This window comes from Acomys russatus, chromosome 17, assembly GCF_903995435.1.
Source record: "Acomys russatus chromosome 17, mAcoRus1.1, whole genome shotgun sequence".
Classification (NCBI taxonomy): domain Eukaryota; kingdom Metazoa; phylum Chordata; class Mammalia; order Rodentia; family Muridae; genus Acomys; species Acomys russatus.
In genome coordinates, this window is record NC_067153.1 from 53,827,108 (window position 1) to 53,854,216 (window position 27,109).

The window sequence follows — 27,109 nt, forward strand, 5'->3', positions numbered from 1 at the left end:
GATTAGGTTCTTGAAGCTTATATTGTAGGTTCTAGAAGCTTCCAGGCCTGGGCCTAAGGATAGATAGAAACGTTCTCTGCTTAGCCCAAACCAAGCTGGGGTCTAGCTCTCATCTCATCCCAACATCAGAGGAAATAAAAATAACACTTACAGATTCCATCACTTTCCAACAGTCCGTTCTAATATAAACCCATCAATTCAGTAATCCATCAATGAAGTAGGAACCCTCGTATTCCATTTACTTCTAAACAGTGTTGCATTGAGAGCCAGGCTGTCAACTCATGAACCTTTGAGAAGTAATTCACAGCCAAACAATAACAATAAAAATTACCCTTGTGTTTAAAAAATACATAACATTTTAGAAATGTATATTACATATAATATAACATATCAAAATATCTATGGTATATATAATATCAAAAGCAATGATTTTTAAACTTTTTTCACTCATGACTCCTTTTTTGTAGAGATTTTTATGTGACCCACGACATATAGGCACATAAAAGAGTTATAGAAATTGAATGGGTACTGATAATAAATATTAATTGAAATTTCAACAACCATTTATAATCATAACAAAATTACAATAGTATAATTTATTACAGATGATAACATACTTGCATACTAATGAGATGAATGTTTGCTTGTTTATCTAGCACAAACAAGTCCTAAGATAGTAACCTCATACATGCTGGAAAATGGAGGTAGAAAATAGGACATCTCTGTCTTTTTCAATTAAACCATTGTGCTTTCAGAATAGTGGAAGCCTTTGCATGTATTCCACAGCAGCACAGTTCATAGCCTATACTCTTGTTGAATGGAGCAGGGTGTTTGAGACACCAGTGCATGCTGACATTGTGTGGCATGTGCAGTGAGACTTGCATGTTGTGTGTTCAGACGAGGGCCATAAAGTTCCATAATGCAACACCGTTTAACACCTCCATAGACACAATCAGCTCCATGCTGCTTTCAAAATCAGTTTTGGTCTTTGCGAGCTCAGAGGTCTTTTAGTGGGGATTATGATGATGGCTCCTGCAGTAAAGTGCTTGCCACACAACACCAGGATCTGAGCTTAGATCCCAACACACACATAAGCTGGGTGTGCTGCTGCACACCTGTAATCTCAGGGCCAGAGGGGCAGAGCCAGAGATATACCTGGGATTTGTGGTCTCATCAAACCTGTCTCAGAAAACAAAAACAAAACAAAATGTTATGAAAAACACCACCACACATAGACTCCTGGTGTCCATAAGTGCACGCACATGTGCTCTCTCTCTCTCTCTCTCTCTCTCTCTCTCTCTCTCTCTCTCTCTCTCTCTCTCTTCCTCTCTCTCTCTCTCTCACACACACACACACATGTACAAAAAGAGTTCCCTTTTCTCATTTTTATACTTTTCATGACCTCTGCCTTGAGTTCCACAAACCCACATAGGGTTGTGACCCACAGTTTAATAAGTTTACGTGACAGGGGCCAAGTCTTAGTCATTAGTGAAGAACGAGCCTTCATGCTCACATATGGTGTTTCCTTCGTTTGTATTCTTCATGCAATTTCAGCCTACCGAAAAACTGCTGAGCCTCCCAGTCAGCATTTTAGAACCGTCCCTTGAGGACTGTGGGCTTGTACAGTGTTGAATTCCTGTGGCAGCGTATTTTCATAATGTAAGATTCATATGTGTTACTAAAAACCTTCCAGTATAAAAGAGGAAATGGCATGTGTGCCATTACCGTGTTATGACGTGGTTTTCATCGAGTTTCATTCCGAAAATATTTAAGTCTACAGAGAGGTGAAAAAATAGTCGCGTTCTAGCCCCATCTACTCTACATATTCAATGATGGTAACTTGTTTCCTTTCTTGTTTTCCTTTTTCTTAGTCCAAAGTTTTGAAATGGAGCTGCAGACAGCCTGCTCTAGCCACTATGTATACTCATACACATCTCCCTGTAAGGCGGCTACTTATATAGCAACAGGGGCATTATCATAGTTAAGAAAATTAATTTTATTTTCTACATAATTGCTAGCTGGCCACCAAACATTTTCGCTACAGAATACCATTTTAAAAATGTACCGTGTAGTATTTATTATTGAACATTTTATACCTACAGTTACCTTTCTTTAGTTTGTTAATGATTTTACCACTATCAACAGTGTTGAAATATTCATTTTTATTTTGATGAATTTATCTTCCTTATGGAATAAAAGGTTTAATCTTTTTAAAAATAATTCAAAAGCTTGGGGATTTCTCTGTGTGCTTGATGCTGAAGCAAGGAGATCTAAGAATGGATTCCCAGCACTCATGTTACAACATGCATCTCCAACCTCAGCACCGGAAAGATGCACCTGGCTGAAACAGCAAGCTCCATGAGAGATCCTGGGCCAAAACACAATAGAAGGGCATTAAAGTACCCAAAATTGACTCTGAGTTACACACACAAACACACACACACACACACACACACACACACACACACACACACACACACATGCACATGCGTGGGGGGGGAGAGAGACAGAGAGAGAGAGAGAGAAAAGAAGAAGAAGAAGAGGAGAGAGAGAGAGAAGAGGAGAGAGAGACAGAGAGGAGAGAGAGACAGAGAGAGAGAGAGAGAGAGACAGAGAGAGAGACAGAGAGAGAGACAGAAGAGAGGAAGGAGGATTTCAGTATAAACTGAAAGACTTTTATCATACTAACTAATGATTTTTGTGGTAAGAAAAGTAAAATCCAGGGTAGCTTGCATTTTTCAAGCTGGGCTTCCTCTTTGGCTGTTATTTTAGGAAAACAAATTTAGTTTTTAATTTCATTAGGTGGAACGGAATCCTAAGTTCTGGAACTAATGAAATCACTGGAATTTTAGATGAGTTAAAGTGACTTTGAACCTAGTAATTGCTTTCCTCCGCCTTCTATATAAATCTCTTTGCTAGTAACAGTTGTATTAAAGAAAGAGGAAAAAATAAAGAGTTTTTGTTTTCCTGTGGGGTTTTATTTCTCTTGTTAGCCTTTGCTTAATAATTTATTATTCAGTGTATGTCTATCCTTCAGGGCCATCTTTTAAGATTAAGAAATCATGGTAGTAATATAAGATTTTATAGTAATGATCAAAGATCTGCCCTTGAAGATCTGTGGTGGCATGGCACCTTGGACAGGCCCACTCACTGATTTTTTCCACCCCAGGTGTCTCATAGATGATATGGCCTGTCTCAGACCTCATCTCTTTGGCCTGTTTCTTAGCAGTTGGCCCAATGGTTGGCTCTGGTATTAGCTATATTTATTGCTGTATCTGCTTCCTTTTAGGGTTCCGGGCACCTGAAGTTGCCAGAGGAAATGTCATTTATAACCAACAGGCTGATGTTTATTCATTCGGCTTACTGCTGTATGACATTTGGACAACTGGGGGTAGAATCGTAGAGGGCTTGAGGTTTCCAAATGAGTTCGATGAATTAGCAATACAAGGGAAATTGCCAGGTAAGTTCTGTTTGATCTACAAGAAGTATTTTTTTTCCCTTAATGTCAGTGCCATTCCCAGTTTGATGACTTTGGCTTAAGGCATAGATATTCTTAAATTTTGTGATACAATAATAAAGATCACACAAAAAGGCTAGCTATTTTAAGTTAAATGAAATCCAAAGTAAGTATTGGTATATTTGGTATTACATTGGGAGGACACTTGGGAAAGGAAAAAAATTGCCATTAGAATCAGACTTGTGCTTATAATTCTGATAGCAGTTGCGGAATGCATGGAAGCCTGGGATGTACTCATTTCCTTGTGGCAAAATAATTCATATCCATGAAGAAGTTTTAAATTATTTATAACATTCTTTTCTATAAATGTTAACAGAAATTGGTAAATAATTACTTAATGAGAGAAGCCTCATTTTGCATGCATGTCTTGTGGCTCCAAGAAACTCTGTGGCCTATTATCCATTCTTGATTATTATTTCATCGGCTAATAGGGAATTATGTAGCTATTACTATACATTTCTTCAAAATGTACTTCTGAGTATGTACTCATGGCTACTAGGGACACTGTGGCATCAAATACCCTTGGGGGACCTTTAAAGAGTCTAGGGAAAGGAAATTTATTATTGTCAAACCAAATTCAGATGCCGCTGGTCCATCTTCAGTTATCTTACCTGTTAGCTTGCCAGTGCAGTTGACCTGGTCACTGCTCTGCACCCACCAAAAAAAATGGCTCTCCTAGAGGAAAAATTAAACAAACTGCAGAAATGTGAGCTCTAAATACTTGCACACTCTGAGTATTAAAGTAAAAATATTTTCACAGTAGCTATTTATTATATGAGCAAAAGTGTATTCAAAGTCTATTTATGTACAAATATAAAATAAAATGTCTTTATTCATTCATTTGATTTTTTTTTGTATCTCTTTTTCTTCCTTAGAAAGCCAAGACATCTTTTATTTGTTTTGGGGTAGTAGTTGTGAGAGAATCTCACAAAGCCCAGGCTGATCATATTCTTGTTCTGTAGCTAAGACTAGCCTTGGATTTTCCATCATCCTTCTTCTGCTTCCTAACTGGTGGAATTGCAAGAATGACACATTCGTGACAGCTCTACCAGTGTTAGCAAAACCAATTATATCATAGACATTATAGAATTATGGAGATAAGAGTTCCCATTACAGTGTTTTAACTCACATATATGTTGATAACAAGCACATGATTTTGATTCACTTGGTATGCCAGAATGATCTTCTTTATGTTTCAGATCCAATTAAAGAATATGGCTGTGCCCCTTGGCCTATGGTTGAGAAGTTAATTAAAAAGTGTTTGAAAGAAAATCCTCAAGAAAGGCCCACTTCTGCCCAGGTATGCTGATGTTAAAAAGTTTTAACATTTTGTGTCAAATATCATATATTTGTATACACTTATATACATATACATATTATTTCAGATATATATTCAAACACATAAATTAACATATACACATAGAGTTAAAATTTTATAATGTTATATTACATAGTATATTTATAATGTTAATTGTAAATCTATAATTTCTATATTCTCTGTCATACTAATCCCAACACCTCAGGAGGTACCATCATTGATTATCCATACAGATATACATACATTTGTGTGTGTGTATCTATCATTGCTGATACATATAGTTACACACAACATACATGCACATATTTTTAAAAGAAACACCTTTGGTTGTTGTGCCCATTTTTCCTATTCAATGATCTGCCTGCAAATTGCATGTGAGAAGGACATTTTCCATATATGTTATTAATTCTATCTTGGATATCTAAAGCAATGATTTCTTTTTTGATTTTATGTGGCTTGCTTTATCATTTTTCTTTGGGCATCTTCATGAACATAATGTCCCCATTTTTTTTAACAGGGACATGCTTAACATCTTCTTTTAATGCTTGTTTCTTTTCAGGTCACATTTTAAGGGATCCTTTCCCACAAGGTTATAAAAATTCTTACCTACTCTTTCTGTAATTAAAGTTTCAGCTCTGTCCCATCTCACGAGGATTTAGCCTTTTTGTGAGGCGCAAAGGATTTCCTAAATCTTCCCAGAAACCTCCCTCCTGTCTTTCATTTTGCCTCTGTCCAGTTCTTTGTGTCTCCTTTGACCCACATACTGTCTATCAGGGATCCAAAGCTGCCGCACTAGGCTGGGGGAGGGGTCAGCTAAAGGACTTTCATCTTCCTTATGGCCCTCTTTTCTTGTCTTGCCAGACTTACCCTTAGCCCTACTGCAGATTGCCTGAGAAGTCTCTCCTCTATTTCCATCCCTATGCCTTAGGGACTTGCCTTGTGGTACCACGGTCCCGTAATTCTCCCATGCTTCCTTGCTCACTATTCCTTTATAGCCCAGCACCTTTGTTTTGTGAACTCTTGTAGACATGTGAACCAGCCCTGTACCAGGGAACCCACACCCAGCACAGTTGGCTGGAACTTGAGGACCCTGTAGTTACCATAGTTAGCTCAACTCAGATTGGGCAACAGCAACCAAAGAATAAAACACCCACTCAACAAAGATGAGATAAGATATCTATAGCCAGAAATACCTCAAACATCCTAACTCCAGGTGCCTAGATCCCAGTACAAAACAAACAAACAAACAAACAAACAAACAGATATGAGTAACTAAGACAATATGCCTTCTCCAGAGGCCAGCAACTATATTATGTTAGGCCCCAAGAAAAATAGTTTAGCTGAGGCATAAGACAAGGACTTCAAAATAGCCATTAGAAATATATTCAAGAACCTTATATAAGATATGGATAAATATTTCAATGAACACTGTGAAAATACAAACAGTTGAATGAGACAATAAAAGTTAATTCAAGAAATGAACATAGAATTTAACAAAGAAATCAAACCACTAATGAAATCCCAAGCTGAAATAAAACTGGAAATGGACAACTGAGGATAGATTAACCAATGGATTAAAAGATGGGGAAGAGAGAATTTCAAGTTTTGAATGCAAAGTAGAAGAAATGGAAAGCTCAGTTAAAGAATCCAACTTTACAGAAGGCACTACAAAGTAAAATTCAGCCTTAAAAGAAGATTAACTACATATAAAATGATACAATGAATTAATAATCCCAGAACAATTAGTCAAAGAGTCAGGGGAGATTACTTCACCACCATAGAATGAGATTAATAAGCACTGCTCTTGACTAACTCTCAATAATAATAGTCTCAGTTCTCCCAATAAAAAGAAACAGAATAACAGATTGGTTTAAATATGTTTTAAAAATCCATCCAACGTTCTAAGTTAGCTTGTATTTGGAAGTTTGTGCCAAGTGATATCTTCTGACATCATATCTTAATGGACACCCTTGATATATTTAGGCTGGTGTGAATTTTTATGGATCACAATGAAAGCAGTCCTGTTGTTACGTGTTGATTTTGAATTGTTGTTAACATTTGAAGATTTATTCAACTCTCAATGCCCTGATCAAAAGTAGCTCAGTACAAAAATCACTGAACATGACAAACATTGCACAGTTGTTTCAACCATGTGGCTAACTTATTTCATTTCTTATACATTATCTCCATAACGTAACTACTGTTTCCCTTCACCTGTGTTTTATGGGCTCCATAGCAACCCTGAGATTCTAAAATGAAGGGTAGCATTGAGAAACTTAGACTTACCTAATATGTCCTTAAGCACAGTGGGTTGGTGCTAAGCAAGATGGATAATTCATCAATTTAGAGAGAATAAGGAACTGTCTTGAGGTTTTGTGTGTGATAAATCAGGAGGCTTTCGCAGTTCTCTTTCTAGCATCCTAGATCATGGTTCATTTTGCTTATAGTGTGTTCATTGGCCCTCTGTTCTCTAGTGCTTGAAGAAAAACTCAAATGCAGGATCTAGAGATGCTTTCTAAGTTGTTGACAAATACTTGATTTTTACTTCCTTCAACTGACAGATGTTGTATTCTGTTTCTGGCATGACCTTTTTTTTTTTTTTCCCAATTGATGTGTCTCTGAAAAATAGAATTCAGTATATAAATTTGATTCAGTTGCCACATTGGTTTAAAAAAATGCCATAGCATATACATACAAAAAAGTAGAAATTGTGTTTGTTTTTAAGTGTAATTTAATCTGTAATTTGGAATATTGTACTTGATGATCTAGATTAGTGAGTTTTTAACTGAAAACCATAGATTCTGCTTGATACAACCTTAGGACACATTTTATCTATACGGAGGAATTGTTAATTTGATGAACACTGTTCTGTCACTTTTAAACTTTCTCAGGTCTTTGACATTTTGAATTCAGCTGAATTGATTTGTCTCATGCGTCACATTTTAATACCCAAGAACATTGTTGTTGAATGCATGGTTGCTTCAAATCCCAACAGCAAGAGTGCAACTCTTTGGTTGGGTTGTGGGAACACTGAAAAGGGACAGCTCTCCGTCTTTGACTTAAACATGGAAAGATACAGCTATGAGGTAAATGTGAATTCTTTTTTAAATTAGAAGTAGTGCTTTAAAATAACTTAAAGTATCTCAATAACATAAAAATTACTTTGGAAGAAATTTAAAAAATAGCCAATGAAGAAGTGGAGTTAACTTTCTTTTAGAACAACAGAGTGCCTGTGGAATCGTGTCATTTTCTTTTAACATACACACACACACACATACATGTATGTATATTTACATATACATTGTGTGTATACGTACACAAACACACATACACACATTTGTCAAGATAACAGCCTTTTTGTTAATATGACTTAAGGAGTAACAAGTTTGGCAGGAGATAAACAAAGCCAAAATAGGATAAGCAGCACCCCCCCCCAAAAGATGTGGTTTCTAAGAAAGCTGAGCCTTCAGTCTCTTCTCGCTGGAGCTCTGAGTATGACCAGCACTATGGAGTGTCTAGATGTCCAAGTTTCCACATATGAGTGCCAGACTACCATCAGGTGTCCATTCATAAGGAATCAGATCGTCATCAAGTTCTTTTCCACAAAAGCCAAATGTTCACTGAATGTCTTGCCGTGTGGTCTTTATGTGTCTGTCTACCCAATGGGGATTATATGGTCATAAACATGGCTACACTAAGGTTACTCAGTCATGGGGTGTCTATATGTGAGATGAGACATTCATTCTCCAATGTCAGTTGGCCATTAGTGGCCATCTGCTTAGTAGTGTGTCTGTGTAATCACACGTTTCTGGGTCTGTTGGCAGCCAAGACTCCCAGTAGTAGAGGAGTGAGCAAAAGAGATTTGCATATTACTCCCAGAAGATAGAACAATAGATTGGCAAACAGATTAATTAATAGAGTTAAAAAGTATCTTGATATTTAGAGTATTTCCTTGAAATATTGTGTCAAAAGTTATGCTCAAGGTTAAAGAACCCTTTCATATGATCTTGACGAAGTAAGAATTGATTCTGAGAAAAATTATTTTCAATTTTTAATTTCAGATTCAGATATATTTTGAAACTATGTTGGAAAAAAATCATCACTGGTTTTTATCAACTATTGTTGAAAACTACATAAAATAGGCACTGATTGTAAAAGCAAGTGTACAAAGGTAGCCGGACTTAAGTACGTTGATAGCAGGGTATTTTCATTCTATACAAAATCTGGTAACTTAAGTAAGACCATGTCTTCTAGGCTCTGCTTTCTTTTCTTAACAGGAAGTTAGTGATAGCAGAATACTGTGCTTGGCTTTGGTGCATCTTGCTGCTGAGAAAGAGAGTTGGATCGTGTGTGGGACACAGTCTGGGGCTCTCTTGGTCATCAATGCTGAAGACGAGACAAAGAGGCACACCCTGGAAAAGATGTCTGACTCTGTTACTTGTTTGTATTGTAATTCCTTTGCCAAGCAGAGGTATGATTATCAATTAGTTGAAGGAAATTATAGAAATTTTAGGTGCTTTCATCATTTTTCAAAATTATTATATCAGTAAAGATTGCTTGACCTTTGGTGCTTGCCATTGGTTTACTTATTTTTAAAGAGAATCTTGAGGGACCATAATGATTCTTATCACTTTTCTATATAGAGATAAAGCTGTGGCAGTTAAAAATATGTCAATTATTTTTCATGCTCAGCTGTAGCTGTACTATTACCTCTGAATGTCCTCTGGTCAGCTTGCCTTGGTGTGTGTGTGTGTGTGTGTGTGTGTGTGTGTGTGTGTGTGTGTGCTGAATGTTTATTTCTTTTTCCTTGAATGCAGACAATATAACACCAACTTAATATGGGCAACATTGAAAAAGGGTTATCTAATACTGCTTTGCAAAATAATCTACAGTGTCTAAAAAATGTAAAACAGTCTTTAAAAGTGCTTGTGAGGTGAAGTCATGAGTTCAATACCTGCGACCCACACGAGTGGAGAGAATGCAGTCTTGAAAGTTGTCCTCTGTCTACCTTGCCCATACCATGGCTCCTGTGCACCCCAAGCTAAAATAAATTGTAATAAATGTTTAATCTGTTAATAAGCAGTATATGTAAAAAAAATCTCTTAGTTTTGATTACTCACAGGGATTATACCCCAAAGAAAAGGAATTGCCTAGGCAATTGCTCTAGCATTGAGCTGTTTATAGACCATAATCAATACATCCAAGTAGCAGAATTTTAGGTATGAGTCATAGGTTGGGAGCTGTTTTATGGAAGTCGGGATAATTTGCATGAGCAATTAGGATTATATTTGACGTGATTCTTTGATTTAAGCCAAACATTGGAAAAAGTAATGTGAAATATGAAGTTTGGGTGCCTGAAGGATGAACTGCACTGTAAATTTTGAAGTTGAAATTATTTGGATATTGTGGAAGGAAAGTTTCATTAGATTGAGTTAAGAAGGCCAAGAAGATTTTATCTGGAGCTATGATAGCAGGAGGACGATATCCAACTCAATTTGACTGGAAAGAAATGTGGGAGAACTTTAGGCACAGGGATGGGTTACAGCTGTGGGACGGAGGCAGAGTGTTCTTAAGGTGAACACTGTCATTGCTAATTGTCCTTTACTGAAGGTGGGTCCCTGCTCTCTCCTAGAGACTGGGAAGTGGGTCCACAGAAAGACACCTGCCACAAGTTTAGCCAATAGGGGGGAACTTAGAAGCCAGGATCCTTAAAACATTATTATTTTGTAATAATTTTGACATTTTTTTCCTTTTAGCAAGCAAAATAATTTTCTTTTGGTGGGAACTGCTGATGGTAACTTAATGATATTTGAAGATAAGACCATTAAGGTAAATGTTGAATCTATTTTACATAATTTAAAGGCTTTGTTTTACATATCTCTTCCCATATGTGATTATCACATATAAGTATCATATATAATCATATAATATATGATGCCTGTTACCAGCAAGCATCATATATTTCACCTGCTATCTATTTATTGTTCCATACATTTAGCATATAATAGATTCTCTGAAAGCACTTGCTGCTTGAGTGTGAATGAAATGGACTCAGGAGAAATTAAATCCTATCTGAATGATAGAAATGGAGACAATTCAACCTGTATGTATGAAGATCTTTCTTATAAAACCATTTCAGCGGGGGATGTGGGGGGGCGGCTGGAGGAGGCGGAATCCAGACGCTGAAGTTGACTTGCTGGGTGGCAGCTGGTGGCACAGTTGAGTTTGCAAAGCAATAAACATCCAAGAGGCCTGGGTTTTATTCCCCAGCCTGACTCCCTTCCCTCCTTTTTCTTAGCTCCCCCCCCCCCACACACACACCATTTTTTCGTCACTGAAGACAGCATTCAACTTCTTGTTCTTGAGACTCCTTCGGCCATTACATTATTCATTCCCTCATCAGTCCCTCCCGGTGCCATCTATTCAACCAGCTCCCACCTCTTGACAACAACATATCTAAAGCAGTGCTTCTCAATCTGTGGGTTGTAAGCCCTTGGGGTTTGCATTTCAGACATGTATATTACAATTCCTAACAGCAGCAAAGTAACATTTATGAAGTAGGAACAAACTAATTGTTGGGGTCAGTACAACATGAGGAACTGTATTAATGGGCCGCAGCATTAGGAAGGTTGAGAACCACTGATCCAGAGAGAAACAAAAGCACCTCTGATGAGCAAGCCATTTCCTAAACAGAATTGATCATGAGGATTATAACTTGAATGACAGGTTAGCTAAACTCTGTCTTGCTGGAAACTTTGGAAAGGGTGTCAAAATTCTTACCTTAATGTCATTTGAAGTGGAAAGCATTTCAGTAGAGTGAAAAATTTCCCTGCATCGCATTTCACACTTAGTCTGCCTTCTTACTCCCTCCACAGTGCAAAGGAGCTGCCCCCTTGAAGACACTACACATAGGCGATGTCAGTACGCCTCTGATGTGCTTGAGTGAGTCCCTGAGTTCATCCGAAAGGCACATCACATGGGGAGGGTGTGGCACAAAGGTCTTCTCCTTCTCCAGCGATTTCACCATTCAGAAACTCATTGAGACAAGAACCAACCAGCTGTAAGTTATTTTCATTCTATGCAACCAATCTACCATTTACTCACGTTTTTCTCTTTAGAATCATATTAATAGAACTAGCAAAACTACTCATGGACCAAATTGAAACTAAATATCATTTGAAATGCAGTATTTGTCTCTCATAAACTGAAACATTCTTGATAGAACATTTAGCAAGTTCTAACCATCACAGTGGCACTAAAATATTATTTAATTATTGTTAAAATTAGAAATTTGTAATTAGGATGCAAGCAATGTGTATTTCCTCAAAGATGTGGATTTTATGTATTTGATTATTTACAATCATCTTAAGTGTTAATTATAGAAAACTTAGATTTTAGGAATGATAATTTATAGATCTAATAATTGGTTATCAAAATGATGAACAAATTAGTTTTAGAAGAGAATAAAATACATGTGTTGAACTAGTTTGTTGCTTAGATTTTTAAAATCTTATGTTTTTAATCTTTCTTTGACAGTTTTATTCATGTATAAACTAAATTCTGATTACGGTCACTCTATGCTCTCAAATCTTCCTCTCAGCCCAGGTCATTCCCTCTTCCCTACAATTCCCTATCAAGTATCCCCCAGGCCCCCTGTCTCTCTGTCTCTCTGTCTGTCTGTCTCTCTCTCTCTCTCTCTCTTGCTTTTGCTTTTGTTCTTGCTCTCTCTTACTTTCACTGTCCTTCGCTCCCCCCCTCCCCTGAGTTTAACCAGGATCATCTGTGTGATCATGGGGTTCTGAGAATAAGTGATGGTTAAGTGCTCAGTCCTAAACAAGACATTTACTCTCTGGGGTCATAGCTGAAATGCTGACTACTAAGCAAAGCAAAGACGAAGCAATATAGTCACAACCTCATAGCAACTCTGCCTACAGTGAGTCTACACATGACTGGTCCCATCAACAGTCCACCCTGGATTAGGAAGAGGTCCATGGGACCCAGTCCTCACCCACTGAACTACGGGATTTTTGTTGTTTTCTTTAGTATTATCAGGCAGTGTACGATGGAGGCAAAAACTACAACTCAGATAATTGGCTTTGCTGTGTGTTGGTTTTTTGTTGATTTGGGCAATAATCTACCAATACCCATTTCACTCTTACTCAAATATTGTCATATTCTTCATCCCAAAGAGAAGTTTAGAAGGTTAAATAAAATTAGTGTAAGAATGTTAATGTGTGCTTAGTCTCTGGTGAGCTCTTAAAGACATTAACTATGATTATGATAGCTACCCTCTCTTGGTCATTAATAGATCTCTTCTTTTTATTTTTTTGGGGGATTTGCTAGTTTTGTATCTGTTTGGTTCTTCATTGTAGAAACTGGGGCTAACTTTTTATGTCACTATCCTTTGCTCTCTACTTTCCTAATTGTTTCTCAAACCGTTGAACTTCTCTGTTGCTACAATGGCCCAGAGTGTCTATAGTTGTGTTGATAGCAGCTGGTTTCCATCCAGTTCTCAGCTTCTGGCCATTCTTGGTTCTGTAGTCTGCCTCCACTTGGAATTCAGAACATTGCAGAATGCAAGCTAGGTTCTCCTGCCGAAAGCCCTGTTTATCCTTCAGTGCAGCTCAACTCTCTAGATTCAAATTTTACAGCTGCCCGTGTGCTTTGGATGAACTGAAATCACCTCCAGTCTCAAAGATAGCATCCACCACTCATCCCAGCCTTTCTCTATGCTTGAGCTCTGTCTGCATCCCTGCTGAGCACCTTGTTCTGTCTGCTTCAGTCCAAAGTGGCCGCCCTGACTCCACCCATGTAAGTTAGATGTCTTCAATTTGGGCTTTCAGTGGCATTTTCCTTTGCAGTGCCTCCCCTATTGTATTTTTTATGTAAAATCTCAACCCAGTTGTTCACAGTGGTTCTCATGAGCTGAAATAAAAAACTGCTAGGTAGATAAGTGTGTCTCATGCCCAGGCAATGCTTCATGCCTATGAAATCAGGGTGACTAAGAAGGTTCTGGATTCAGTTTCTATGTTTTATTTTGTGAAGCTATCAGATGATTCTAAAAGGGAATCAATATTAAGATACACCATAGTATATTACAAGTCAGTATAGAAGAGGGATATGTTTTCTGTATTTACAGATGTGTTTCCTGGCCGGATAGCCTCCTTTTCTGCAATATTCACTTAAAAAAAATACAACTATACAGTCCTTAACTATTTTAGAAGCAGAGACATCCATTTGATATAGAGCACTTGATAGCATCATGGGTATATATTGCTACCTTGTGTGGATGGTTTACTTATTGTTTTAAAATTATCTGTATTATTAGTATTATCAGTAGGCCTGGCTAGCAATCAATTAAGATAATGATGCTTGTTATATTTTAAAATAGTTTTAGTTAACCTGGGACAGGGCAGACAATAATCCTCTAAACTACTTCCTATCGTGTGTCAGGTCTGGGATCCCTGCCTCAATCCCATGTCATCTGCTCCTAATGGTTTCTAACAAACTACCTCCCATCCATAATCCCATATACTTGCTAATGTTCTTCATCTAGGCTGGATTCTCCATCCACATCGGCCTTCTGCTTCTCCTCCAGCTAACCAATGGTGGCCTTCCTTTCTTCTCCTCAGGACCCTCTTCTCTTCCTCCTTTTCTTCTTCCCTGGATTCCTCCTCTCCACCCCCTGGAACCTTAGCCACACCTCTATCTCCTCTGTACTGCCCAGGTGGCATGGCGTTTTATTAATTAAAATGTGGGTCATCGAGACAACAAGCAGTAATTAGCTTCAAAATACATTAGAACGTCCCCCAACATTTACTGGAAAACACCCATGAAGATCAGTCTTACCCAGGGGTTCATTTTCCCAGAGCAATGGAGAATCACATCACATAAGTCACAGGGAAGCAATTACCTTATTCTGAAAGAATATTTACCGCTACACTGGCCTCTTTGTCATAGCCAGAGGTCAGAATACGAACCAGGCACAGCCTCAGCAGCAGCTGACTGAAAGGTATATTTAGTTCTAAAAGATGTTTTCCTTTAAGGGCCTAATGAACTTGTTTTGTGTTTTGATTCTGTAACATGTCAGTCATGTGGCCTGGGGTGAATTATTTACCATTTGTAAGACTTTGGTTTTGTATTGCTATGCATTGAAATTTATCAATTTTTATAAATTTATTTGTATTTATTGTGCTGGGACAGAACATGAACCCTTATGAATGCTAGGCAACTTCTGTATCATTAAATTATGTCTGTAGGTCTGTAATTTTATGGTAAAGGATCAAAAAGCACACCACACAAAACTGGTTCATAGTTCTAACACCATGTGTAAATGTTCATGCTCATGAAACTATTTTTTAATTAAATATATTTTTACATATACATTCATATTATTACACACACACACACACACACACACACACACACACACACACACACACCATAAACTACCTACAACAAGAAGAACCATGAAACAATCAGGAATTATATAAATGTTACATTCTTAGTGTTTTGACTACTTGTATTTGGCAGCCTTGAAGAAAACATCTTTCCTATCTTGGTGCATCTAAAATTCTGAATGTAAATCAATATCTATCATATCTTCTTGTTATCAACCTAAACCATCTATCTAGACCTAAAAACATCTTAACCCCTAAACAACTAAGCTTAATTGTAAAACTGAACTATCTAGTCTTCAACCCATTCAGAGACTTGAGAAGGAAAAAAATTAATTACCTGAGTATAAAGGGAGTGCAGGTTAGTAGCTTCCCAGATGAGAAGATGACAGAGGCAGTTTGCTACCCAAACAGTCACCCAAAACTCTCTATAATGTTGGAGCATCATCTTCAGCCTTCTGGCCCAATATATCTGACAGACATATTTGTGAGGCAGGAACTATTGAGGACTTGCTTACCCTGTCTTGGCAGAGTTTGGCCATCAATTCTGTCTGCATCCAAGCCTGCCCTTTTTTAGGCAGAATTCTGTCTGTGGTAGAAATGAGGACATTTGTCCAGTGGCTTGTTTGTCCCATTTGAAGCCATCTCCATAAGGAGGTTCTTTGATGCTCATCATTCTCTTTGAGGTAGGCTGGGTGTTACCAGGAGATAACCTGTCTCATTGTCAATGGATATTATTTAGAGAGAAAACAAGGTTGGACTCAGGGATGTCTCTCTTTTCCTTTATCTTCCATTCCTAGGTTTGGGGATAGGGGTTGAAAAGAAAGAATGGGGAATATAGAAATATATAGGGAAGATAGAACAAAAAGTAGATTAGTGTATCTACTCATCAACTTAATGCCTTAATTGTCACTCACAAGGTTATTTTTAATTCACTGGTATAGAATTTTGTGTACAGATGCAAAATAAGTTTAACTTTTGATACACTGGTATAGAATTCAAATATAAGATTATTCTTTGCACATATTATACATATTTCTACTCTAATATGCGGCATTGTACCTATATATTTCAATTATAATACAACGTTTACTTCCAATCCTCTGAACATACTATTGCAGGCAGTTTAGGATAAATAAGTTATACAAATTAGTTGATCAAATCACGGTCTTATCAATTACTAGTCTATTTTTTATCACAAGAATATGCATCTTAGGTGTAACAGGTAGATATGATTTTATAGGAAAATTAGGTAAAATAGTTAAAGTCTTCAAAAACCTCAGAGACATACAGAATATGGCATTTTAAAAGTTTTTTTATTATTTTAAAGCTCATGAAATTAGTTTTGAATTAGATGAAGCAAACCCCTCAGCAAACCCCTGAAAACAATGGCTCTGACAATGAATATATTTCATCTTCTATAAATAATAAAGAAAATGGAGGGAAAACTCTGCCTATTTCAAGTAATATTGATGGTTTTTCAATGACCATGGCATTTTACATAGTCTGTCCAAGTCTATTGCAAATTTACAGTTTTTCACTTTTTTTCTACATGTCCATTCACCCTGATAATTGGCTCTGTGTTGATTCATCCTTCGGTCCATTCAATGAACAAGTTGCCCAGCACAGCAAAGATACTTAGCTATGTGTGATAAGGCTGTGCTGAACAGTGGCCATATTGGAAAGATGTATTTGGTTTAGGAAGTTCTATTGACAGTTTCATGTGAGGGACACACCAATAAGAAAGACTTTGTCTTTAATAAGACTACAAGATTGCATCTATGCCAGTAGGGGGAAGGGAGCAGCTGGCCTAGTCTTTCCCAGAGGTCAGGGAAGAATTCCAAAGAAGCTGACATTTAGCTGAAAGCAGCTTGCTGTGTCGGTGGATAATACAACCTACAATCTGTCTGTGAGCTATATATGGCACCAATGTCTCAGGATAGAAGAGAAATATTTGAAAATGCTTCCTATTTTCTTCTATTTTCAAAAACAATAAATAGCAAGTGTTCAAACTCCAAGGCTCTATAAACATTGTACTCACCTGAATGTATGTGGAAGGTTATTTTTTTGTTTGCTTGTCTTTTGTTGTATTTGATTGACTTATATTTATAAGTTAGTTATGGGCCTCTATTATGTTTAGAGACCTTGCTACTAAAATTTATTTCCACATCTTTTAAATTATAGGTATAAATGGCTAATTCTCAATTTTCCAAATACTCATGGAAACAAGGTTCTGTTGAAATGTCTAAAATTTACAGAGAATATATTACTTATAGAATTTAAGAGGTAATATAAAGTTCCATACAGAATTAGAGAATATAAAATTCCTCAAAAGCAACCCAGAAATGAACATGAGCTGTAGCCTTTATTCTATAGTCAAGGACATCCAATCAGACAACCAAAATAGATTAGGTAGCAAAGCCATTCAAAATGGCTAAGGGAGAAGATGTGGTCATTACACAAGTGCAGCTTGTTTGATTTGAAAATAGTGTTAACTCTCTGTGTGTGTGTGTGTGTGTGTGTGTGTGTGTGTGTGTGAGTGTGTGTATACACACCCTTTCTCTTTCCTAGGTTTTCTTATGCAGCCTTCAGCGATTCTAACATCATAGCTGTGGCAGTGGATACGGCTCTCTATGTTGCCAAGAAGAACAGCCCTGTGGTAGAGGTGTGGGACAAGAAAACTGAAAAGCTCTGTGAATTAATAGACTGTGTGCACTTCTTAAAGTAAGTGCATTGGTTATGTTATCCCTGTTTTCATAAGTCAGGGTCGCAGAGAAAGGAACTGTGCCTTTATTTCTTTTATTCCTGTCTTCTAGGGGAAAATTTTTTAATGGTGAAAAGTTATTACTTCTTTGTTAGCACTTCATTTAGTGTTCTTTACTTTTAATTTTAGGAAAATAGAAGGGCAGGGATTGACCACTGTTATCTCTTCATGGAATTATATAGAATACCTTCTAATGCAAAGATAGGCTGTGGTCAAATATAATATATGAGAGAAGAATAAATAAAAAAATAAATGCATACCACATTCACTGCTGCCTTGAGATTCATGACACAGTACCAAATAGTGTTACTTATAATTAATTTAGAGGTGAAACTACAGCACCATGAAGAAAAAATATCCATAAGATAGATGAGGATGCAGGTGCTGACCCCTGTACTTGGAGGACGGGGCAGGATGCAGACTGCGAGCAGGCAGGTCAGCAGGTACACTCACCTACCACTGTGGGAAAGCAGAGCCATGGCCAAACCCATGTCCAGTCACTTCAGTTGGCTTCATTCTTCTATGAACATATGGAGAGTGTGGTAGATGACACATCATGCCCCTGAGACAGAGCTTCACAGTTTTCCTTCCTCAGTCCCTTCTGCAGCTTTCCATCTGGATTTTGAGTTGGGATGACAATTCTCTCTGATAGAATCCCTTAGTTATTGAAGTTCCAGAAGTTTTAGTGTTCTGTTTTATCTGAATGACTTTTTGATATGGATTTTTAGGCTATTCACATACTGGGCAAAAATTCAGATATATATGTGTATGTATATATTCATTTATATGTGAATAGTCCAGTAATCTGTATCAAAAATAATAAGTGGCTTGTTTTTCCTTTGTAATCCTTGGACTTCAAAGAGAGCATTGATGCTAACTCCTTTATGTAATTACTTGGAAAATTCCCTATATTTATAGTAAATATTTATCATTTATAATATTCATTACAAAAAATGACTATCGATTCTATCTGAGTATTTCTTAGAGTTGAGAGGTTAACACAATAGTCCTTATCCTTGAGAATTTGTAAAGAAGTTGTACACTTTGGCTTTCTGTGCCAAACAGTTTCTCTCTGCAGTCTTTAATGGTACTCAGAAAATGGTAGCCAGCCCTTCATTTCCCTTGGTTTTGCTTTCAACAGAGAGCCCTGATACATGCATGTTTACTGAATAAGCAGGGGCAGGCTCCATTCCCATCATTAGTCCCTAAACAATGTGGCATAGCAGCTATTTACAGAATTTACATTGCATACATGCAATGAGTCATGTGGAGATCATTTGTAGTTGGAGGGAAAAGGTATGTAAGCCTCATGGAATTGCCGTGTTGTTTAAAGAAAGAATTAGAATGCCTGTCATTCTGGTAAATAAAGGCAGGTAACTTGTGTCCAGAATTCCAAGAGATCTGTTGACATCTGCTGCGCACGTGTAGCAAACATAGGAAGTCTCTCAAGGGCTGATAAAGCTATGAATAAATACATTCCTTCTGGTTCTAGGGAGGTGATGGTAAAAATCAACAAGGAATCCAAGCACAACCTGTGCTACTCTGGGAGGGTGAAAGCACTCTGCCTGCAGAAGAACACGGCTCTCTGGATTGGGACTGGAGGAGGCCACATCTTGCTTCTGGATCTTTCAACTCGGCGAGTCATACGCACCATTCATAACTTCTGTGATTCTGTGAGAGCCATGGCCTCGGCACCATTAGGCAAGTCTCCTTTAGATACTTCCATGTCTTTTATGATGACAAAATGTGACATTTACAAAATAAGATCTCTTTGATGAGACTTCCTGATGCCACTTGTAGTGCTTCAGAAGGTCACACAGTGCAGCCAGCAGTGGGATAAGCAGTTAACCACAGGGCCGGTCAACACTGGAGAGGAGAGACACTTTCACACATAGGAGGGATGGGCAGCTTCAGAGGAACAATTGTTTAGTTGCTATGAGCTTTTGTCTTTATGTCTAAGGCAAAAGGGAAAGTGCACACTGTGTTTATTTCACTTTTCACCAAATAAGTCAAACAAATGTTTATTTTGAGTTTGGTCTAAGTTTCCCACCCTTGTTAGGTTCCTGCTTGGGTTTTATTCTTTAAATAAATGTATGTTCTTGGAGCGATGCACAGTGAGCTAGCTCCACAGTCCGCACACTTCAATAACTTTAAGTTTTATCCAAGCTTTTGTTTATATTTGTGTTAGTATTTGTTTCACTTAAATGGGAATAAATAAAGATACCATGTGGAATATATTTTTCACAAAGAAAATTTTCACTGTGTTCCTTTGATGAATAATTTTTTTTTTTAGAAAACAATAATAGCCCCTTGTATGCAGACCCAATGATAAAATATTACAGTAGGGTTTAGGCTCCCAAAGCCAGGTTTATGGGACATTAGCAAATGGGGAAAGAAGCACTTGACATATGAGGAATAAACAGCACCAACAAGAGTTTCCCCTGCCCTGTGCAGATGTTCCATCTGTGGCTATCAGAGATGCCTGTATGAGCTGGAATTTGGTGTGTTTGAGATCTGTAACTGTTGTCTATGTGTCAAACAAGCAGGGAGGGAGATATTATGGGATTGATTCCCAGCCAATTCCTACCAACTGTGTTGACTTCTCACATTTGGTGTGTACGCACTTTGGTGTCTAAGTGGTTGGTTCTTACTAAAGACATAGTAGTCAGTTCAGTGGGTTATGGTTGATTTTAAAGTCAAGGTGAGTTGAAGAACACTCTTGCTCTGTCGCCATGAGTGGAGTCTCCCACGGGGCTCTATCCTGCCTGAAACATTTGCATATGTGGTTCGTTCTTTGCTTAATTAGTTAAATCAGCCTGTCCCATCCTGCTTTGTGATGTACTAGCTCACGTGTTAAACCTCAAAGGCTCAAAGGAGCTGGTGATGATTCATTTGAGATCTTCGTTTGGCTTTGAAATGCAACTATTGACATAGCATTAGGCAGCTATGATTTTCCCCATTACTGACCACATCTTTATTAGAGCATAGGCTCCACATAGATTAGGTGGGTCTGTATGTCTTCATCTGTCTCATATTTTTATGGCCCTGCCAAAGACGCAGTATATATAGCACTTTTGATGGATAGTTGCCAAATCAACTAGCAAATCATCATAGGTTTTCAATGTATTCACCCACCTTGCTTTGCAAGTACCTCATGTGTGTGTCTTGATTTGATGAACACAGTTCCCCAGGCTTCATCTCATCTAATGTTGTAACTTTGGGGAGGGAATTAACACTAAATATCAAACCTAGTATGTAAAAAGGGTTAAACAGTTGCCTCACATTCACAGAATCATGATAGGTTTTCCTTTAAAATTACTGCTCCGTTAGAGAAGTTTTTCTGTAACTACAGCAGTGTCAAATGCAGGTCCTGTGTATTTGTGTTAAAGATGTGGGCAGCTGAACTTTAAAAAAAATGAGTTTAATGTATCGTTTTAACAGAATTTTTCTATATTTTATTTTGGTAAAGGAAGCCTCAAAAATGTCATGCTGGTGTTGGGGTACAAGCGGAAGAGTACAGAAGATGCCCAGGAACACAAAGGTAAATGTGATGTCATGTTCTGCGCCGAAGAATGGTTCTACATTCAGCAATGTCTTCTTCAAATTTTTATTACATTTATTTATTTGTTTATTTAATTATTTGTGTGTGTGTGAATGTGTGTGTGCATGTGCACGTGTGTGTGCATGTGTGTGTGTGTGTATGCATGCACCTGTGTGCACTACATGTTTGGGTGTATGCGTGTTGCAGTGCACATGTGAAGACATGTCAGAGGAGAGCAGGAAAGAGTTGGCTCTATTCTTCCACCCTGTGTGTCCCAGGGTTCAAACTTGGATCTTCAGACTTTGCAGCAAATACCTTCAACTGCTGAGACTCCTCATTGGCTCCCATCAAAAATTTCAACTCATGCTCCAAAATGTAAATAACTCAGACATATTCAAAATTAAATTTTAGCATTAGGAGTGTTAGTTATTTCTTCTTCTTCTTTCTGAAGTGGTAGTGATAACAGCTACTATAAAGTGAGAACCCAGTCAAATTTCAGTTAAGTGCAACACTTTTCCTTATGATGTATTTTCATAGGGACATTTCTATGATGTCCAACACTGAACAATATTTGAAATAACTATTTCTTTCATCAAATGAAGTACTACATTATAAAATGCTCTTCTTGAAATTTAAGAGTTCCTTAATGTGTTATTAACATTTCCAAGGGGAACTTTTTTTCATAATATCAATAACTTAGTACATTACTTAGGCTGAATTTATGCTTATACATTTGTTCAAAACATATCAATATAAATTCATAAAAATGTTTCATGTGGATCTTTGAAATATATTTTTTTTTCATTACAGAGATACAATCTTGCTTGTCTATTTGGGACATCAATCTTCCACATGAAGTGCAAAATTTAGAAAAGCATATTGAAGTGAGGACAGAATTGGCTGATAAAATGAGGCAAACTCCTGTTGAATAGAAAGACACCAGACATCCTCGCCATTGCATTGGAAAGTGGTCTTCTGCTTTTTAAAATATATTTTTAAATGTTTACATTAAAAAGAATATGCCTATTCTCTGAAAAGCTCATATGTATATGAAGGAATGTGTATGTTTTGTGTGTAATTTAATATATGTAAAAGTATTTATCAGCAAACATATTTAAAAGAACTATTTAATTTAGTACTATATTTTCTGTATTCCTTAACTAATTTGATGGGATAATCAAAAGCAACCTACAAGCATTAAGTTTCAGTATTTATATTAAATTTGATAAGGCAATCATGTTTGTTTTGCTATGCATTATGAAGACAAAATGGATTTTAAATTGTTGCTTAAGACACAGATGTTGCTTTTTTAAACTATTGATGGATTATGCAGAGTAGAATAAAAACATTTGGGCATCTTCCTATGTAATATATTCTGTCATATCTTGTTTTTAAATACATTATCATCATAATTGTAAACTGCTATATTTTCACTAATAAAGATTTTTGTTAGGACAGGAATTATCTTGGGTGCTGATACAAGCTGTATCTATGACAATTTCATCTAAAAGTCAATTTCATGTAAATAGCCCAGAAGATGCAACACAGTTTGTGAGCAAAGGCCTTGTGTCTAAGACTTAATAGGAAACCTCACGAAAACTGCCTAAAAGGAGACATAACGTGGACACAGAAGACTCGTGTCTGAGAATGAAAGTCCTCTCTGTCTCTGTCTCTGTCTCTGTCTCTGTCTCTGTCTCTGTCTCTGTCTCTCTCTCTCTCTCTCTCTCTCTCTCTCTCTCTCTCTCTCTCTCTCTCTCCTCCACCTTTAAATGTAGATACCCTAAAATATATATGATTAACGTAAATATCATACTCATTTCTTTGTGTGGTATATTTCTGCCTTTTATACTTATTTACTGATGTGTGTCATAGATGTAGCTGCCATGCACTCACATAGAGGTCAGAACTGCTTGCAAACTTTGTGTTCTTATGCCATGTGGACGCCACAGACTGGACTCAATCCGTCAGGCTCAGAGTGACCTTACTTACTGAGACTCAACTTACTTGTTGACTCTGGCCCAGGTGATGTGTGTGATTCTCAGTAGTAAGGAACACCTCCAGGTACTCGCCTCTCTCTTCCTTACTTGATTTTACCCTAATGCATCTACTTATATTTGCCCTAAATCTGTGACCCTATATATATATAATTATAACCTTGCTATCAGAATTACATAATTCTACAATTACCACCAAGCCATGGAGACAAATATACGGCTTATTCATCAGTTTGTTGAAGAAGGAATTTTAGCTCAGCTGTGCAAAAAGTAACTGCTCATGCGATCATTTAAATTAGACCCATCCTGGTTAGATGAGTTTCCACAATGGGTATTGTTATATATGTATTACTTGTGTAATAACTTGAGAAACATTTGCGCTGTAGGAAAACTACTTGTGATAAGGCTACTGACCATAACTAGCAGTTATCATTTCAAGCTGCTCCCCATTACAGAATAACAAGGAGATTTAGCGTAGAGTTTTAGGGATGAATACTTTATAATTCTTTCTGTTATGGTTAATCAAATTCCTTACCTGGAAAGAAGTTTTACTTTTCATGGTGACGTACTGCACTGGCTGGTTTTTGTCTGACAGCTTGACACACTCAGAGTCATCAGAGAGAAAGGAGTCTCAGTTGAGGAAAGGCCTCCATGAGATCCAGCTGTAAGGCATTTTCTCAATTAGTGATCAATGGGGGAGGGCCCAACATATTGTGGGTGAGACCAACCCTGGGTTGGTGGTCCTGGGTTCTATAAGATAGTAGGCTGAACAAGGCTTGGGGAGCAAGCAAGTAAGCAGCACCCCTCTCCTTTCATGGCCTCTGTATCAGCTCCTGCCTCCAGGTTCCTGGCTTGCTTGAGTTCCTGCCCTGACTTCCTTTGATGATGAACACGGATGTAGACAAATAAACTCTTTCCTCCCCAACTTACATTTGGTCATGGTGTTTTGTCACAGCAGCAATAGAAATCCTAAGATACATACTAGCTTCATTACATAATTAGCTACAAATTCAGTCATGATGAATTTTTCAGGATGAGACTACCCTTTTATAATTTCTCTCATTTTTTCTCTGTGTGTAAATTTTTAATGAGGTAGATACAAAAATATGTAAAAGAACGTTGTGCAATTAAGTACAAACATGAGATCATGAAACAGTGCTGCTTCTCACAGACAAGTCTCCATGTAGCTCATATGGAGTGTTGTGTTCAGCCATGTGTGGATAATACATATAGGAAAGTATAAGCAGAGATTTTTATCGAAAATTTAAGGAGATACTTAAATTCCATTTTCTATAACACAAATAGTTGCTGTAATACTAAAACAAAGATAATGTTTTTCAGGGACCAATATAGAGCTTAAAGAAAAATGCTAATCATTATCAAAACATTAAAAATAATGACTTATCTAATATAAAATGTCCTTTTCATGTAGAAAATTTGAATTAAAAAAAAAAAAAGAAAAATGGTATCTCTGAATCTAATTTTGGCCAATATTATCTTGATTGTGTATAAACTACTTTATAGCCAGAAGGCTGAGAGTGGGGGCTAAGAGTGATTCTCTTGCAAGCAGGAAGACCTGAGTTCCACAGGAAACCCAGAATTCGAATTAAAAAAATGCTGAACATAGTGTCACTTGCTTGTGATCCCAGCCCTGCTGATGGGAAAGTAGATGAGTCCCTATGGTTCACTCAGTTCCCGAAGTGCTCCAGGCCAAGGAGCGATCCTGCCTCAAAAAACAGAAGAGTGAATTCACCTGAAGAATGATACCCAAGGTTGGCCTTTGCCCTTCACACGTGCCCATGTGCACGCAACCCCAATTATTTCTCATCAGGAAAACTGAAGGACTCCAAGATGGCGGCGAGCAGTGTGGACCATGTTTAGAAGCTCCAGTAAACGATTCAGGGAATTGCATGGAATTCTTAACCAGGGACACCAAGCTCCCCACCCCACTACAGCGGGAGTACTCCACAGTCCTGACAGCTCAAGGGAGAGTAAGTGATTAATTGTCTCAGCATTCACTGCTTTGCCCTTTCAGTGACTCAAGTTACAGCTCAACAGATTGTTAAGAAACCTTTTCTTTTGTTTGTTTCCTTTCTTTTCTCTTTCTTTCTTTCTTCTTCTTTCTTTCTTTCTTTCTTTCTTTCTTCAAGAAACCAATGCGAGGCAGCTCCAGAGGCGCTGTGGAGGGAATTTGGGTCTGATAAGTTAAAACCAGAAGGGCTTTTAGTCCATATCCTTTTCCTGTGGATGGGGACTCTACTAAGATTCCTAGAAAACCATTGGATTTGGCCAGGGAAGGGAGAATGCCCTCAAGCTGTTGTTAGTTGTGCTGGATGAAATTCTTGTTTTATTACCATCAAGGACTTGTGATTGACACCGAGGGTCCTCTTTACCCACTATCATATTTCCAAGATGCTATCTGTCATGCTTTCCTGCCTCAGCCATGTATAGTTTGAGAATGAATATGAGAACAAATGCTTTTCCTAGAGACAGAAGCCATACAATTAAAATTAAAAATTTCCACCTCAGACTGAGTGGAAACCTTGTTTGCCACTGTTTTCATTTGCCTAGCCGTTGTTTCCATAACAACATGAGATGTGCTTTTCAGATGCCACACATGGCTCTTCTGATCTTTCAAGGTATTTGGAGTGTGCTTACTCTTGTGCTATGCCACATAGGCAGAAGGCTTCAGAACCAAGGGCTTGTTGTGTGAACACAGAGTCCTAAGCAGAAACAGGGACAAGGTGAGCTTCCTGGTCTATTCTTCCCTTGACGTCTGATGCTCCATCTTACTCAGAGACACCTTGGGCACCAAAGACTTGGCTTAAAGAGAGATAAAGGATATCTGTGTCTGCACGCTGAGGTATTGCTTTTCATGCAAATGTGCTATGCCATGAAACTTGAGCCAGAAACCGAAACTCTACACCATACCCCATATAAGTTACTCCAATCCACTGTCATTGAATTTGTGTACCTTAACACTTTAAGATGATGTGGTTCCCATTTATATCTGAAGATAGAAGAGTGTGATTAAAATTAGTCTTCAGGTGGAGAGACCCTAGGGAGGAACAGACACGGGCTCCACAGTGAGATTGCACGCTAGCAGATGGACCCATGTGCATTGCCTTTGGAGCGTATATCTTTTTAAAATGTATACTGCCAAATACTGACATTTGTGATAATTTCCCATTCCTTGACAACTCTATTCTAACATATGAGAAACATTTGAGTAAATATAGTTATATACTAGCACACGGTGGTGCATGCCTTTAATCCCAGCACTCAGGAGGCAGAAGCAGGTGTATCTTTGTGAGTTCGAGGCCAACTTGGTCTACAAAGCTAGTCCTGGGCAGCCAAGTCTACACAGAGAAACCCTGTCTCAAAAAACCAAAAATTAATTAATTAATTAATTAAACTATGAGGTGTTAGGAAGAAAGGAAAGATATTTCACATACTAAGTTTATCTTACATGTTAAAAAGCATAAAATGAACCTAGAACTTTATGGAAATGATGAACTATTTTACCCCATTTAATTGCAAAATGTACCCTGAAAGTTAATTCAAAGCATTTCCTATTA

The 27,109-nt window shown here is 37.6% G+C and overlaps 1 protein-coding gene across 1 annotated transcript in view; it reads left to right on the forward strand.

The window, feature by feature from the left end:
• Lrrk2 (leucine rich repeat kinase 2) overlaps positions 1-23,032 on the forward strand; it is a 129,807-nt gene extending 106,775 nt beyond the window's left edge. The window contains exons 42-51 of the mRNA XM_051160232.1: positions 3,290-3,460; positions 4,717-4,817; positions 7,727-7,921; positions 9,113-9,306; positions 10,592-10,664; positions 11,711-11,895; positions 17,804-17,956; positions 19,489-19,701; positions 21,470-21,537; positions 22,348-23,032. Of these exons, the coding sequence (XP_051016189.1) occupies positions 3,290-3,460; positions 4,717-4,817; positions 7,727-7,921; positions 9,113-9,306; positions 10,592-10,664; positions 11,711-11,895; positions 17,804-17,956; positions 19,489-19,701; positions 21,470-21,537; positions 22,348-22,469 (1,475 nt within the window). The 3' untranslated portion in view covers positions 22,470-23,032. The remainder of the gene's footprint in view (positions 1-3,289; positions 3,461-4,716; positions 4,818-7,726; positions 7,922-9,112; positions 9,307-10,591; positions 10,665-11,710; positions 11,896-17,803; positions 17,957-19,488; positions 19,702-21,469; positions 21,538-22,347) is intronic.
• Positions 23,033-27,109: the final 4,077 nt, after the last annotated feature.